The sequence below is a fragment of the Abramis brama genome (assembly GCF_963993115.1).
Source record: "Abramis brama genome assembly, chromosome: 18".
Lineage (NCBI taxonomy): Eukaryota > Metazoa > Chordata > Actinopteri > Cypriniformes > Leuciscidae > Abramis > Abramis brama.
This window is the reverse complement of record NC_139980.1, coordinates 14,790,114-14,807,613: the sequence shown is the minus strand read 5'-3', so window position 1 is coordinate 14,807,613 and position 17,500 is coordinate 14,790,114. Positions and strand designations below refer to the sequence as shown.

Sequence of the window (17,500 nt, the reverse complement as noted above, 5' to 3'; positions counted from 1 at the left end):
TACAAGAGTTGAAGAGTTTGTTTATTTGAAGAGTTTGTGTATATTATTGTCTCCAAATAACTTGGACTGGATTTAGATTGGCACTAACACAACCACTTAAACAAGATGCTCCTCAACACGTCCACTTGAGCTGTCTGTTCATATTTTAATATGCCTTTTAATTTCCCTTGGTTTTGGGTTCACAGTTCAGTATGATAGTTTGGCACTGGCTCTCTCACATTTCGTTGGGGAGCATCAACACTGATCCACGAGCACTTTAGGTAGCGCTGACATCAAAGTAACTTAAGCAGCCTCTTTCCTGTGGCTGATGAAAAAGGACCAGCAAAACACGCCGACTGGCTTTACTCATCTGGAATATGTTCAGCCAAACACAGATCAATAAGAGCTCCAATAAGGATGGCTCAGGGCACGCCAACCGCTCTGAAACACGTCAATCGGGCCTAAAACAATTAAAGCCAAATAGAAAGCAATATAGAAAACGAAAGGGCGAGAGAGAGGCAGGGGAAAACAAAATAGCGGAGGAGGAGTAGGGGAAAGGTTAAGTGGTCTTATCAGTTACTACCCATGATGCCACAGTGATGGGCGGCTTGTGATGAGACAGCTGGGATGTGTTTCTGATATCTAAAAGGGCAACCAGAGAGATGATTGGCAGGCTGCAGCATAAGAAAGGAGTGCGCACGTTAAGTGGTTTGTCACTCCAGTTGGGAATAATGAGCCTGGAATGACACTTTAGCGGGATGCCTCGGATCAGACAGCGGGAGAACACGCACATTCCTCAAAAATGAAACCAAAAGAAATCCTCATGCATTATTCAGAGCCAGGATACCTCTCTATTTTTTCTCGCTTCTTCCTTTTTGACTAAAAAAGAATGAGTGCTTGTGCCATGCTGATAAATGTACTGTGCTAAGTACTACCTCCTCTGTGCATCCCAAACTTCCCAAATGTTTTAGAAGATACGCAGCACTTATTCAATTTGAGTGTTGCAAGGAAATACGGGCAGTCGCCTGCAGTCAGACGCATAATTAACTGAGCTCGCTGTAGAGCCCAATGAATAGCTATATCTCCTAATCATATTTTTAATGTTGAGACTGGGTGGGTGGAAGAATATGGAGGATAGGGATGGAAATCGTGAGGAACTCTGGTTCAAATTACTATTTCCTCTTGATGATTCTAGTTCATTAATGTTTCCTTTACAGTTCCATTAAAATTTATTTGAATTTGAGGAAGACATATGCAATTCTGTTACCAAATATTGGAATAATTTCAATAGTAAATGCAAAATAAATAAGAAAAAACATGTGGTAATATTTTATAATGTGCATCTCTGAGTTCACTCAAAACTGTCATGTCATTAGCTTGGGAATCAGAGACTCAGATTTTCAGAGTATTTTAAAACAGTCTTCCATCCAAACCCATTGCACATGTGAGAATTGTAAATGGATCCGGATGTCATTAAAATGTAACCAGTTCAGATTTATTTAAATAAAGCATTTTAAACATCGGCTTATTTAACAATTCATCTGATATGTGCTGTTTCGTTATGTGTGTGGAAACGTCAATGTTCTTGGCTCGTACTGGTACCTGTGCTGAGGTGTGTTTCAATGGCAGCTGCTCTCATTGGGCTGAAAGATGCCATGTGCACTGACAGTGCCATCTGTGCAACGAGTACCAGATGCCAACCTGTCCCAATCATGTCATGCCAAGGCCTGTACATACCCTCTACAATCACCACAAGTAATGAATTGAGCGCCCCGTCACTCATTAAACACACACGCTCAGGGAAACAAAGGATTGTGTTTCTTCTGTGTATTTCACACAGTGGGACGCTGTGATCCTGTGGATGTGGGTCACTTTAGGGTGGATCAACTGTCAGTCAAAGGCCAAAAGGACCTCAGAACAGTCAAACAGAGGCAGATAGATCACACAAAGCAACACACTGACTGACAGTGTTGGGGGTAACGCATTACAAGTAACACGTTATGTAATCAGATTACTTTTTCAAGTAACTAGTAAAGTAATGCATTACTTTTAAATTTAGTACTTTTTAGAGAGAGAAATGTTGAGAGAAATGCAAAGGCATTGTGTGTGATGTGTGAACATGACATGACTATTGTAGACTAAAAAACAAACAAGCAAGCCTAGACCAGATGAGAATAAGTAACGTGACACATACTTTCCATAAAAAGTAACTAAGTAACGCAATTAGTTACTTTTTTTAAGAGTTACACGATTTGTAACGCATTACTTTTAAAAGTAACTTTTCATAATACTGCTGACTGACTTCAGGCCAGACCAAACCTTCAATTCATCTGACAGGGAGTAAAATACCCCACAGTGAGTGATGTTCTTTGGTTATTGAGTCATAGTATTTAGTGAACACGAGCATTTGTCATCTTTTCTGTTGACCTGGATATCCCAAACCTTGCTAATGCTCATGATTTTGTAAAGGCCACTGCAAAAACAGCCCAATGAGTCAAATAGTGGAGTCACCATGCGTGTAGAGGATATGGGTGCTTTAGGGACGTGTTGTTCAGAGTGTTCTGAGTCATAGTGGCAAATCAGATGTGCAGGAGCTAATCTCCTGTCTGAGAGAAAGACAGACACTGAGCATAAAAGAGGTTGGGATGAAAGAAAAGGGAGAATATACAGTGACAGAAGGAAAAGGAAAAGTACAGCTGTCTCTTATAGCAGTGGTTCACAAACTTATTGACTTTTAAAATAGATCCCATATGGGATGTACTGTACACTACCGTTCAAAAGTTTGGGGTCAGCAAGATTTTTTTTTTGGAACAATTCATATTTTTATGCAGCAAGGTAAATTCGTTAAAAACAAATAAATGCTCTTCTTTTGAACTTTATATTCATCAAAGACTCATGACTCAAAGACTCAAGACTCAAAGACTCAAGATCATGTTTCCACAAGAAATATTAAGCAGCATAACTTTTATCAATGCAGATAACAAGATAATAAGAAGAGATGTTTATTGAGTAGCAAATCAGCATTGAAAAGCTGTGACACTGAAGACTGGAGTAATGATGCTGAAAATTCAGCTTTGCCATCACAGGAATAAATGACACTTTAAAATATATTAAAATAGAAAAAAAAGTTGTTTTAAATTTTAATAATGGTTCACAATATTACTTTTACAGTATTTTTAATCAAATAAATGCAGCCTTGCTGAGCATACGAGACTTCTTTAAAAACATTTTAAAATCATACTGACCCCAAACTTTTGAACTGTAGCGTACAGTAAGTTCATCTGTCAGGTGCTAATATGTGCTATTATAATATTTGGCCCAGTGTTTGACCATGTGTTAGTTTAGTAAACCACACTCCTGCTGATATTTATGTTGACAAAGTTGTCAGTTTTCCTATTCAGACTGTCAGTCATGTTAAGAACGCTGCATATTGTTGAATTTTTGCAGTTCATTAAAAACTTAAGTGCATTTCAGTGATTGATTTTAAGGGTATTTTGTGTACTTTTGTACAGTGAGTGCACTTGATGTCCAATATAAAATCTGAAGCGAAACCAGTTTAGCTCTGTGATACAGTAATATGTGGTTTCACTATTAGCTTTCCACTTCCACTATTAGATTTTTTTTTTCTCTCTCTCTCTCTCTCTCTCTCTCTCTCTCTCTCTCTCTCTCTCTCTCTCTCTCTCTCTCTCTCTCTCTCTCTCTCTCTCTCGGTAATAGGCTGAACGGTGCTGGTTGGAGTTCAGAGAGAGGCTTTATTAGCTGTGGTCCAAATAAGATGAGACACGAAACGACAGGAACAGACTGAGAGCTACCGTGACCCAGATTTTGGTCAGTTTTGTGTGCAAGACTCACTTTCTCTCTTTCATTTCTCTCTCCCACACACACACAGCACATAAACGTCGCTAGACTTTCATCTCAGCCCCTCTAAAAATCTGCGATTAACTCAGCTGTCAGATAAATGTGATTATCTCTCTTTACATTTGCTGAAAACAGCGGCTGCAGTAAGATATCTGAGGTTAGCAGTTTACACAATAAATTTCTATATTATATTATATTTTATTATATAAAAAAAAAAAAAAAAAAAAAACTTTGAGCCTCAACAGCTCATATTCAGGAATGGGCCGGGCCCCCCTGAGGTTAAAATTTATTGGAGATGACTACTAGATTAGAGAACACTATCTGGCAGGATGTAGAGGATTGTGGGTACAAGCATTTGTTCGGTGTGTGGATATGTGTTTTTGATTGGCAGGTCTGATTCACTGTGATGTGTCTGCTGCTTTGTCAGGTGTGCTGTTGAGTGACAGCACGTGTATTAGTGTTATCTGCTATATTCAAATATTGAGAATAGAACCCGTGACACATAATTGTTCAGCATTTTATCCAATGCGTTTGACATACTGAAGAACATTTCTTGTAGCTTCTCAAGAATTGCTGTCTTTATCTAAATATCTGAGTGGTAAATGTTATGGGCTGATATGAGGGGGTTTTTTAGATAGCGGAGAGGGACTGAATATGTAAGAGGAACTTACATATTCAGGGCACGTCCCAAACTTAGGAAGGTGAACTGGGACTCAGTGCAGATGGCAAGGGAAAAAGAGAGGAGAATCTGACATGTCCTGTCATTTACCCAGACGTACCGTCTGTGAAAGTGAGTGTGGTTATCTGCATTTTATGTCTGAGAATAGCTGTCACGCGCTGTCAGTCGTGGAGAGGCTAGTAATGACACATATTTATCTACCCATATGTGCGTGAATGTGGGTAACATTGCATTTAAACACTTAGAATTCCATCAAAGGAGGGAGTGGTTGGAGCTGTGGCATACTGGTTAGCGCACATACTGCAGATACCTGTACATTTAGCCATGGCTGAGCTCATGTAGGTGGGACGGGTTCATTCACGGCATGCCCTGAATGCGTTTCCCCATCCCTCCTATTTACTCTCTCTAATAATGCTAAAGTGTTCTGGGTGGGTGCTAGGTGGCCGGGTTATTATAAATGTAGTGGGGGGGGGGGGGGGGGGGGATTGAATCATGTATAATCTTACTTATACATGATTCAATCATTATTCATTTTAGTTTTCTTGTCCTCCAGAGTTTTCTAGTATCAGTTTATTTAGTTTTTATTTTATTTTTAGTATTTTAAACTAGTATGATTTAAAAAAATCTCAATACAATCTAGTGTTATTGCTATCCTGTGACATTTTTTATCAGTCATATTAGTATCAGTTTATTTCAGGTGGGTTGTAAACGTTTTAAGTTTTATAATATAAAAACCTAAAACGGCAATTATTTTGTTGTACATTTAAAATGTATTGTAGTTTAGGTTTTTTTTATTTATATATTTATTTATTTTTTATTGATTGATTCAAGTAATGAAAACCTAAAACCAATTCATTAAAATGTATTTTTGTCAGTTTTGTAGTCTGTCTATCCATCCATCCATCCATCCATCCATCCATCACAATTGTCCATCCATTCATCATCCATCACAGTTGTCCATCGCAATTGTCCATCCATCCATCCATCCATCCATCCATCCATCCATCCATCACAGTTGTCCATCACAATTGTCCATCCATCCATCCATCCATCCATCCATCCATGGTATTCTAGGTGGTTGCTAGTGTGTTTTGGCTAGTTGCGAAGGTTCAAAACAGCCCTTTCCCAAGTCTTCACGAGGTCCAATGCCTTAGCAAACACCACTACTGTAATAAAGCCTCAGTGTTTGTCTGTATAGCATGTCCTGACTATTTGACCCCAGCTGGTCTGTAAACGGCAGTGTCAGCAGGGTTCCTATAAGACTGGCCGAGATGTGGTCAGAGAAGTGTGCACTAGCCCCGGCGCCCACAGCCGGCCGCAGCGCCTGGCACTGTGTGCCTGTTAGTGGTGGGTGATTTATGGGGATTAAGCAGGCTTGTTGGCAGCTTGCTACTTATGGGCATCCAATTTACTGCCTGTTTCCTCCTCCTCCTCTTGCCCTCCTTACTCTTCCATAGCTCCGTGGGTGCTGTAGTCCCTGGCATGGTGGATGATCCTTTAGACGTAGCGGGATGCACAATTCTTTCAGGAGCTTTTTATAGAGCGTCAATTAGTCTTGGAAAGCGTGAAGGAATATTCCGGATGGATTTGTAGTAGCGGCAGTTGTCCCAGTAGAAGTGGGAGGCACGGAATAGTCCTCTGCCGTGATGATTTCTGTGCTCTACAAGGTTTATCAATCACCTTATGTACTAGTTTTGTCTAATGATGTCTGTTGAAGTCCATCCCAGCTATGCAGTTTTGCTACTGATCTACTCAAAGATGGAAGCTGAAGTAATGTCAAGAGGACGTAGGAGGTTTGAATAGTATGACCTTGGTAAAGAAAATCATTCTTTCCATTGTGTTATCTGCTGCTGGCTGAGCATACTGACCTGACATAGTTTCAGCAAAACGTTCTTCATCTCCTTGAACTTCACTTAACTATTTAAGCAGTTTTCACACTTGATTTGATTGACTTGTCCAAATCTGAGTTTGATTCCACCCTCTTCCCCCTGCAGGACTCCTTCCCCTTGTAGTCCTGAACCAAGATATGGTTGCAAATACATGAGTACCATCATAGTGTTTAACAGTTTTGCTAGGTAACAATTAGCGATTGTCAAGTCAAAATGTCCACCAACCGACTAGTCAATTAGTTTAAGTCTAGGTTTTCTTTTTCTAACTTTAAAAATTGTTTAACTATATTGTTTCTTGCAGCTGTGTTGTTAAGGGCATGAATTGATGTTGGATGATAAGATGTTACTATGCTAATCGTGTAATACACTGTCAGCAAGGTAAACTTTCTGTGAGAAATTGCGTCTCTAAATTCATCCGCTTTAAAACACTGTAGTTCTCGTTTTTTTTTTTTTTTTGGAAAGGACTTTTTATGGTTTGTGCAATAAACAAAAGTAGCCGATTGTTTTGCAGATTCACAAGGCATTAGCTTTGTGGTGTTAAAAATGTGCATTATTTATTGTGCTCCGTCCAGATATTTTTTTACACATAAGAACCCTTAAGAAACCTGTCCGATGTGATGAAAATGATGCAAAATCAGCCTAAATATAAATATACCAGCTAGTCATTCAGACAACCTACTGAATATTATGATATGTTATGTTATGTTATGATAATTTTGAGAGATTGGTTTTACTACCAAACATTAACATGAAATAAACACATCATAGTCTGCAAATATTATGCATTAATAATATGCACGTTCAAAAGTATCAGGTCAGCATTTTTGAAAGAAGTCTCTTATGCTCATCCAGGCTGGATTTATCTGATAAAAAATACAGTAAAACAGTAATATTGTGATTTTTTTTTTGTCAGGATTCTTTGATGAATAGAAATTCAAAAGAACAGGATTTGTTTAAAATTAATACCTGTTGTAGCCGTTGTTAATGTCTTTACTGGCACTTTTAGTTTTTGCTGATAAAAATATTAATTGCATAAAAAAAAAAAAAAAAAAAAAAAATCCTTACTAACCCCAAACTTTTGAATGGTATATTGTAAAGAGTTTAAGCCAAACAGTAATGAAAAATCCAATATTCTATAGTAAGCAAATGAAACGTCATCATTAGTGATTCACTGGTTGAGTTGGATTCATACCAGTTGGAATCCATACTGGAGTGCACATACTGGACTCCATTAGGTGGTTTGCACATCCAAGTTCACGAGCAGAGTAGATATGACAGATATGAGGATATGAGCTTAATTCCTTCATCCATGGTGTGAGTTTTTCACGGATTTTTGGCTTTGTAAGCACATCTTCTCAGAGTCCTGCAGAGCCCTGTTTTATCTCGCCAAACATTTCACTCCATCTGCAGTCAGTTCTGAAATAAACCGATAAAGAAAAAACACGAAAGGCAACCACAAATGATTTACTTCTATGTCTGGTGGATTGGTCACCACTTTTCATGCGCGGTAAAGTTCTCCGGCTCACCCACTTTCCTGGCATGCTCTGAATGTGTGGCGTGTCCCAGAGGAGACCTTAGCCTAGATATTCGAAATATCTCCAGCGCCTCAGGAGAATGATGCACTAAACCTCGCCTTATGTCTCGTGGAGGAAGAGAGGAGGGCAAATAACATAAAAAATATTTAGCATGTGCCTTCATTGAGAAACTGTCATGTTTCTGATAGGAAATGTGACATGATTTGTTATTTATTTTTTTGCTTCATGAGAACGATTCATAGCGTTAAGAAATTACCAGGAAGAGAGGAAAAGAATAGGATGAAAAGATGAAGTTGCATGTTGAACCTGCTTAGCCCATATGAGCATCAAGGATCAACGTGTCCTTGCTGTGCCACAATTTTTTTTTTACATGTTCAATACACAAAAGGTGAAGCAAACAATGGTATTTTTCCTCCTGAAAGTGACAATATTCACAGATTTCCAGTGCAGGACAGTGAGCCAGCTGGTCTGAATAGTATCAAGGATTATGCGATTGCAGATGTGCGAAGGTAAAGAGAGAGGCTAATGAAAATGGAAAGAAAAAAAGGCTAGAATGGGAAAATGTTTAGTGGCGAACTCGCTCTCCCTCTCTCGGAGAGATAATGGCAGTAATTGGACTGACTCACAGCTCCTCTCTGTGTGTTTCTCTCAGATAAAGAGCGCCGTGTGAATCTCTGCTGCTCTGCGACATGCTCTCTCCATTCGGAATTAAATGTTCTGCACACAATGTGCGGCGCGTGGCCAGGCGGTGGCTGGAGCTGGAAATGAAATGGCTGTTTAAATCCCCTCAGCGGCGGCTTATAGTGGGCACTACCCCGGCCTGAGGAGCGGAGTCCGGGACTTTAGAGGCTTTTTGCAGACTAGCCTCTTAAAGCTACTGCGCTCAGAACTGATGTGTTTGGGCTTTAACGTCGCAATACATTTAGGTTTTTTTTGTGGGGCAGACTAATTCCACTGATTTACTGGTATTAAAGCTTTACATTTCAGATGTGGGATTGGAAATGAGCTTCTAAATCACATCCAAAATACTCCATATCTACACTGCAAGTAAATCTGATACTACCACATATCTTTAAAGGGATAGTTCCCCCCAAAATGACAACTGTGTCATAATTTACTCACTGTCAGTGTCATGGCGTTCCAAATATGTATGACTTTTTATTACATTTATTAACATTTTTAAGAGTTTCAACTGTTTTTGTCCATACAATGTCAACGGGGTCCAACATTTAGGACCTATTTTTCATTTATATACTATTATAGTATTTTATTAATGTTTTGAATAATAAAAAAATATATATATTTTTACCTTTTAATACTTTTTTTGGTTTTATATATATATATATATATATATATATATATATATATAGTTTTTATTTTAGTACTTAAACTTTGTTTAAAAAAATGAGAAATTAAATAAAATATGTATATACTGTATATATAGAATTTATTTAAGTAAATATTTAGTTTTAGTTAGCCTAATTTTATATTTTTATTTTATACATATATTTATATTATTAAATTTTTATTGCATTTATTAAAATTATTTATTATATATAATTATTATAATTATTATAATTAATTATTTATTTTTAAGAATGTTTCAACTGTTTTTGTCCATGCAGTGAAAGTCAATGATATACGATTATATATTTTTTTATTAATGTTTTGAATATTTTTTTTATTTCTTTATTTTTTACATTTTAATATTTTTGTTATTTTTATATCTAAAATATGTATGGTTTTTATTTTAGTACTTAAAGTTAAACTTTGTTGAAAAAAATTAAACATGACAAAAAATAAATAAATTACACACATATATATGTGTGTGTGTGTGTGTGTTAACATTTATTTGATTTCAAAAATATTTTTTATGGTTTAAGTTTAATTTATCGATAATAACCCTACCCCATTTAAAAAAAGTTATACAGGTTTGTAATGACATTATCGTGAGTAAATAATGTGGGAAATTTCATTTTTGGGTGTACTATCTCTTAAAATTTAGATTTTTTTAAAATTGCTTTTTTATTATTATATGAAAGAAGGCCATGTCCTACACTCAGGTTGCTCTGCTGTATTATGTCTTAGAGGCATCGACTCATCCCAGTCGATACATCTCGAGGTGTATCGATTTCTAAGTGATGCCATGTTGTTCGGTCGGCCTGCCTGAGCAGTTAGTGACGGTCCCTGTGGTCTCTTCTTCATCTGATAGCTGTTGTGGGGCAGAGCGCAGTGAGGTGGAGCTGGGTTTGATCTGCTGATGGCTCTGGCACCTGCAGTGATGCTACAGTGCCTCTGCGGCCAATTAACACATGAAAGGTGCTTCCCACCACCCGAGAGGAAGTGAAGGGGGCGACGGTGGAGGTGCACAGGAAAAAGAGATGGCTTTGTTTGCTCATGCAATGACAAGGTGAGAGGCGAAAGAGAAGGCAGAGAGAGCTGATGAAACAATTTAGTGCTTCCTCCTGCCTGCGGAGAGAGGAAACACTGCGAGAAAACCAGCCAAAACCTCCTTCAGAAAGAGCGATGTCACACTGTGGAACATTATTAACATCAACAGTATTAACATTTAACATTTTCTGCAAGTTGTCATCTAAAGGGCTTTTAGAAGACATTTGGCCTTCTAAATATTTGCATTCTAGTTTATTTCAGACTTGGATATGTTAGTTTGTGAGAAAAAAAGTGTAGATTTGTAACATCTTTGTTTATCACTGGTTTTAGTGCTTAAAGATGACGTGTGTGATATTTCCAAGTTATTATTATTTTTTAATCCCAGTGTACTATATAGAGTTAGAGTATACTTTATTGTCCGTTTCAGTAAATTTGTCTTGGACTCAAAGTTGCATTAGTACACAACATACACACACAACACGCGACAACAATATATATATATATATATATATATATATTAGAGGTGTAACAATATATCGTGTCTCAATATATCGCAATACAAAAATGCAAAAATATGTATCGTGGATAGTGACTATGTATTGTGTATAGTTCACCCAAAATAAAAATAACTGTGTGAGAAATAAATCCAAGTTTTCAGAGTTTTAGTGTCAGTACTACATTAATCTACTATATAATGTTGAATATAATGTATAATAATGCAGTGCGGGAATGTTTGTGGGTCCTGATAATGCCAAATGTCTTATGTTACCAGTAAAAAGTGGCCTACATTATTTTAAATATACTGTATCTAGTCAGTGACAGAGTGCAAGCAAATTCATCTAAAATAATTCTGTATTTTCAGCTCCAGAATCATGAATATTTTTATGCTGGTGTCACCATTGTCCTGTGCATTGGGTTCCAGCACCAAGTCCAAGCCTATTCATTTACATCCACAATCTAATACCAAATTTAGCATTTTAATCAACATTACATTTTTTGTTAACCTTTTATCATACCGTATGTATCATAGGTATCGCAATAATATTGTACCATGTGTTCAGTGTCTTGATATGTATTGAATCGTGACATAAGGGTATTGTTACACCCCTAATATATAAGGGTTAAGGACAAATACTGTAAGTGAGCCCAAGATAAAGAAAACAAAATACTTTAAAAACTATATGCATATAAAATATATATGCTCATCATAGATTTCAAGTCATTGTATGCATTAATTGCATTTTTATGGTATTTTTGTGTGTTAAATTCGAACGGACTTCCCAATGCGATGGATCCGTCAAATTATGCCACAACACTTAGGTCAAATGAATTAAAAATGTCTTTTATCTCTTCCCTTGCAGCCCTCGCTGGGAGTGAATGAGATGCCGTGTCGAGGCTAGAGGCAGCGGTGGACTGTTCCCGAGTCAGTGGAAAGCCCCTCTAGATGAGCCAGTCACAGCCACCCAGCTGCACGGTAAAGGAATAAGGATTTAATATGTCAACAGAGGCCGAGCTCCAGCCTGCTGCCAGACCCAGCGTCAGAAAGGATTCCAAGAGGAGAGGTACGAGGCCCTCATACGGGCGCATGTGTAAACAGACAAACACACACTCACGCCCGGGGGTTTGTTCAGTCTGTGGGGGTCGGCTTTAAAATCACAGGCATACTGTGCAGGTTCTACACACACACACACAATCGCACATGCACAAAACCTTAGTGCCTCAAATACAGAATGGATTGGAAGGCTAGTTGAAGTCTTTTTTGGAACGTTTCCCATGCGTTTTGGATGGATGGATGGATGGATGGATGGATGGATGGATGGATGGATGGATAGATAGAGCCTCATCTTTACTGTGGTTCACACAGTAACGGGTACTCAGACAGATGTTTGGGGATGGGACCAGTGCCAAGGGGCCTGTCGGTCATTGTATGGCCAGTGTATAGAGGGGACAGGCTGTTGCCTCTCTTGTTATGAGTCTTGTTGCACTGTCCTCTTGTGATGTACCACCTGTTCCTTAGCGGCCACACAATGGCGTTTTGTGCCAGGCCATGAGCCCATGAGACCGTAGCGGCACAGCTGAGGGGCGAAGTGACACCAGATGTCCCATAGAGCTAGGAAATGGAGAGCAAACAGCGAGATCTGACTTCTACATAGCCTTGTGTGTCTAAGAACAAGTCTACGAACTTCTCATCATTTTTAAAGATCTAGATATGCACATAGCGTCATATTTGGAGGTGTTTATGTGTCCTTGCATTCAGAAATAACTCGAAGCATAACAGAATGCATTTATATTTATTGTTAAATAAATTATTTATTCAGTTCAAAATTAATTGAAAGCATATAATGGTGTATAGATAATTTCATTCATTCATTCATTCATTCATTATCATGTAAATCTCACAATAAATTTAAACATTCACAAATAATGTTATATTTAGTTAGTTAGTTAGTTAGTGAATGTGAAAATAAATTTGAACATTCACAAAGCATCCTATAATTAGTTAGTTAGTTAGTTAGTGAATGTGAAAATAAATTGAAACTCACAAAGCATATGAAATTTAGTTACTGAATGTCATAATAAATTGAAACACATTCATAAAGAATATTATATTTAGTTAGTTAGTTAGTTAGTTAGTTAGTGAATTGAACGCATATAATGGTGTATATATAATTTCATTCATTCATTCATTCATTCATTCATTCATTATCATGTAAATCTCACAATAAATTTAAACATTCACAAATAATGTTATATTTAGTTAGTTAGTTAGTTAGTTAGTGAATGTGAAAATAAATTTGAACATTCACAAAGCATCCTATAATTAGTTTGTTAGTTTGTTCGTTAGTTCGTTAGTTCGTTAGTTAGTTAGTTAGTTAGTTAGTTAGTTAGTTCATATGAAAATAAATTGAAACATTCATAAAGCATATTATATTTAGTTAGTTAGTTAGTGAATGTGAAAATAAATTGAAACTCACAAAGCATATGAAATTTAGTTATTGAATGTCATAATAAATTGAAACATTCATAAAGCACATTATATTTAGTTAGTTAGTTAGTTAGTTAGTTAGTTCGTTAGTGAATGTAAAAATAAATTGAAACTCACAAAGCATATGAAATTTAGTTATTGAATGTCATAATAAATTGAAACATTCATAAAGCACATTATATTTAGTTAGTTAGTTAGTTAGTTCGTTAGTGAATGTAAAAATAAATTGAAACTCACAAAGCATATGAAATTTAGTTATTGAATGTCATAATAAATTGAAACATTCATAAAGCACATTATATTTAGTTAGTTAGTTAGTTAGTTAGTTAGAGAATAGGTAAATAAATTGAAACATTCACAAAGCATATTATAGTTAGTTAGTTGTTAGGTAGTGAATATGAAAATAAATTGAAACTTTACAAAACACATGGAGACATTTGTGGTTTGTATCGAAGACCTCTGCGCCAAACTCGAAACGCTTCTCACTGGATCTCACACTGTTTAGTGGTCAGCGTAAATGCATTTGTTCTGAGCTCGCGCTGTGCTGTCTTTTGGGCAGAGCTAATAAATGCTCCACGCGGGACAGTTCAAACGAGCAGCACTGTTCTGCGTTTGGTGCGTTTAAGGTTTCTCATACGCAACAGAAATGGCAGCGCTTATCAGTTTGGCACTCACGGTTTACTGCTTCACCTGGCCTAGAATCTATTGCTGTCACCTTGTGTTGACATTGTGAAACTTCATGATTTGCATGGCGGGCTGCATATAATATGTTTTAATAGTCAAGCTGTGGGCCGTTTGAAATTCATCCCTGGGCTGGGACTTTGGACACCCCTGCTTGAAGTGTTCATCATTTTAGTTATAAGTTTCACAGAGACAGAAATGATACACTTAAGTAAAGTCAACAGGAGGATCCATGGTTTTATGGTCAGAGTAGAAACAGTGAAAGACTAGATTGTTAACCTTTCTGTTTTTATCCTGTATCAAACAAAAACAGATATAATTACGCCTCTGAGGAAGCACATGCACACAAATATGCTTTTCCTGTCATTTGCATTGCCTTGAATATTTAAGCACTAAATAGTGCTTCTTCTCAACCAGTCAACAGTAACAAACAACATCCACCTGTCTTCATAACCTGCATCTCTGTTCCCTATGGAATGGATGTAATTGCTCCTGCTGTCTTTTCCACTAGAAACCGTTTGAGCGGGACAATCTATTGAGAATCCGTCTTTTTATGACCTCAAAACACCGGTAATCTGTTACTAATGACACTGACCTTCCCTCCCCTATGGGAACCGGTTTAATATGACCTACAGCAGCATGTTAATGACAGCCTTCTCCTCGTTCGAAGAAATGATCTGATCCTCCTATTAGCTGCTCTCTCCATACTTTACGTGCCTTACCCATAATGCAACAGTGGCCATTAGTGGAGAATGTGGCCTATAACTGCCTTGAATCATTGAAAGGGCTATATGTACAAGATAAGCACACACCACCAAAATGTTGGACTGGTGAGAACATCTATCTATCTATCTATCTATCTATCTATCTATCTATCTATCTATCTATCTATCTATCTATCTATCTGTCTATCTGTCTATCTGTCCATCCGTCCATCCGTCCATCCGTCCCTCCGTCCATCCATCCATCCCTCCATCCCTCCCTCCGTCCCTCCGTCCATCCATCCCTCCCTCCCTCCCTCCATCCATCCATCCATCCATCCATCCATCTATCTATCTATCTTTATTATTTGAAGTATTTTAACATTGTGAACAGTTGTACAATTTATTTTGTGTGATTATTTATATTTGTGTAAATATTTTTGATTATTTTTAAGTATTTTAAAGAAATAGTCCACACAAAAGTAAAAAAATTCTGTCATCATTTACTCACCCTCATGTTGTTCCAAACCTGTATGCATTTTATTTATTTATTTATTTATTTATTTATTTATTATGCAGAAAAAATATATTTTTTAACAATGTTGGTAAACAAACAGTTTTGTCCATTGTATGGATTAAAAAAAATACAATGCAAGTGACAGGGAACCGAAATTGTTTGGTTACCAACATTCTTCTAAATATATTTTATGTTCTGTAGAGAAAAAAAAAGAAAAGAAATTCACACAGGTTTGGAACGACATGAGGGTGAGTAAATTATTCCTTTAAATATGCTAATCAAGGGAAGAAAAAACACTTCCTATATGTTTATTGTTGACGTTATAGAGAAATTAAAACCCATTCAAAGAAACACTTCAGTGTTTGTCCTAAACAACATCTGTCCTAAACAACATGAGATACACTTTTACTTGTATATATGACTTGATCCAAAATTCAGTTCAGTTCAATGTTGGGTCGCCACTTGATGTCCATTGTAAAAAGTGGTTTATGAAGAAAAATCAGTTGAAAAGCAATGCCTTTGACAATAAAGGATTTGACAATCCACAGTCATCAGGATGATAATGACATTGGTGCAAACACACGCTGAGGTTTTAAACATGCCACTAAATTAATTGAGGAATAATGAAGCAGGGTTTTACGTGTAGTCGGGTCCCGGAGGTCCCGGAGAGCATAATAATAAGGAGAGAGAATACACACACACACACACACACACGCACACACACACACACACACACACACACACACACACACACACACACACACACACACGTGTGAGAGTAAGTGCTCTTGGGGCAAGGTGTAATGAATATCAATGTCATTAGGGCACATTAGAACAGCGCAACTAATAAATAAAGCATTCACTGCAGTGTTGATGAGCTCATCCCAGCTGCATTATCCCCCTTTCACTCCCAGTCCTTATATTTTCTAATTAATAACATAAATAGAAGTGAATTAAGCCCTTTATTTAACCTCAGCTATTGAGGAAGTGACAAGCGACTAATGTTAAGTGTTATGTGTGTGTGTTTTCGTGTTCCTGAAAATGGTACTGTAAAAATCACAAGATAAAATAGTCTATTCAGAATCATACTGTGAAATGGAAGCAGGCTAGGACATTTTCTTTGGTAACACTTTATTTCACAGTGTCCTTGTTACATATATTACATGTACTTACTATAGTTCTAACAATAAATTATGCATAATTACAAGCAACTTACCCTAAACCAAAACCTAACCCTATAGTAATGTTGTTAATTAATATTACTCAGTACTTAGATGTATGATTACACTGTAACAAGGGCACCTTAAAATAAAGTGTAACCTTCTATAGCACGATAGACTATGGTAGACAACAAAAATATTTCAAAACAAGAAACTTTTAGTAAAAACAAAACTAAAAAAAAACTAAAAAATAAATAAAAACAATGGTATTTCTTAAGGCATTCTATGCTTATGCATTATTTTGTCAGACAAATCAGGAATGAAAATAAAAAAAGATTTTAACTTTTTTTTTTTTTTTTTACTTTGGCAAAAAAAAATCAAGCAAAACATACTAAGACTAATGAGTACCTTAAATGCTTGAATTTAATATTTAAATGTAATTTAACATCAAGGTACAGTTGGGCAAGTGAACAGAACATTAAAATATTTTTTGGTGCCAATGTGTGCACATTAAAAACTGTAAACTGCTATAAACTTCTATAAAACAGAAAAGTGGTCATATATTTAGCTAAATCTATGAATAGTCATAATTTATTCACACTATTACAGTTAATCTGTAAATATACAAAAGATGACTGTAACAAAAATAGTCAAAAATGAAGTCACAGTATATCACTCACATTATTATAATAAATCGTAGAACGATTACAGTAAAAATTAAACCTGAAGTACAGCAGGAACACACTGTATGTAGATTTTGTAATGCAGGTGTATACAACCTGTTAACCTGTTAAAACCTGTGTGAATATGAACACTGAAAAAGGATTAGAGAAAAAAAAAAAGTGGGAAGAAAAAGAGTTTGCTTTCATAACATGATGATTGCTGTTATTGTGTTCACGATCTTGTCGAGATCTTCAACTGAAGGTATTTGCAGCCCGATCTGTATGAAAGCAAACTGCAATTTCACATATATGCCTCCATAGTAAGATGCAACTATTGTTATCAGAAGCGGGAGGCGGAATGTTTGAAGAAGTTGTCAGATTCACAATACACTTCCTGTCAAACAAGAGCTTTAATGGTAGACATACATGTAAGAGAAAAAATTTAAAACATATAGTGTATAG

The 17,500-nt window shown here is 36.6% G+C and overlaps 1 protein-coding gene across 2 annotated transcripts in view; it reads left to right on the top strand.

The window, feature by feature from the left end:
• The window catches only part of dab1a (DAB adaptor protein 1a), a 364,356-nt gene that overhangs the window by 247,053 nt on the left and 99,803 nt on the right, over nucleotides 1-17,500 (top strand). For both annotated transcript variants that reach the window (XM_084092069.1, XM_084092068.1), the window contains one exon: nucleotides 11,693-11,893. In XM_084092069.1, the coding sequence (XP_083948195.1) occupies nucleotides 11,827-11,893 (67 nt within the window). In that variant the 5' untranslated portion in view covers nucleotides 11,693-11,826. The remainder of the gene's footprint in view (nucleotides 1-11,692; nucleotides 11,894-17,500) is intronic.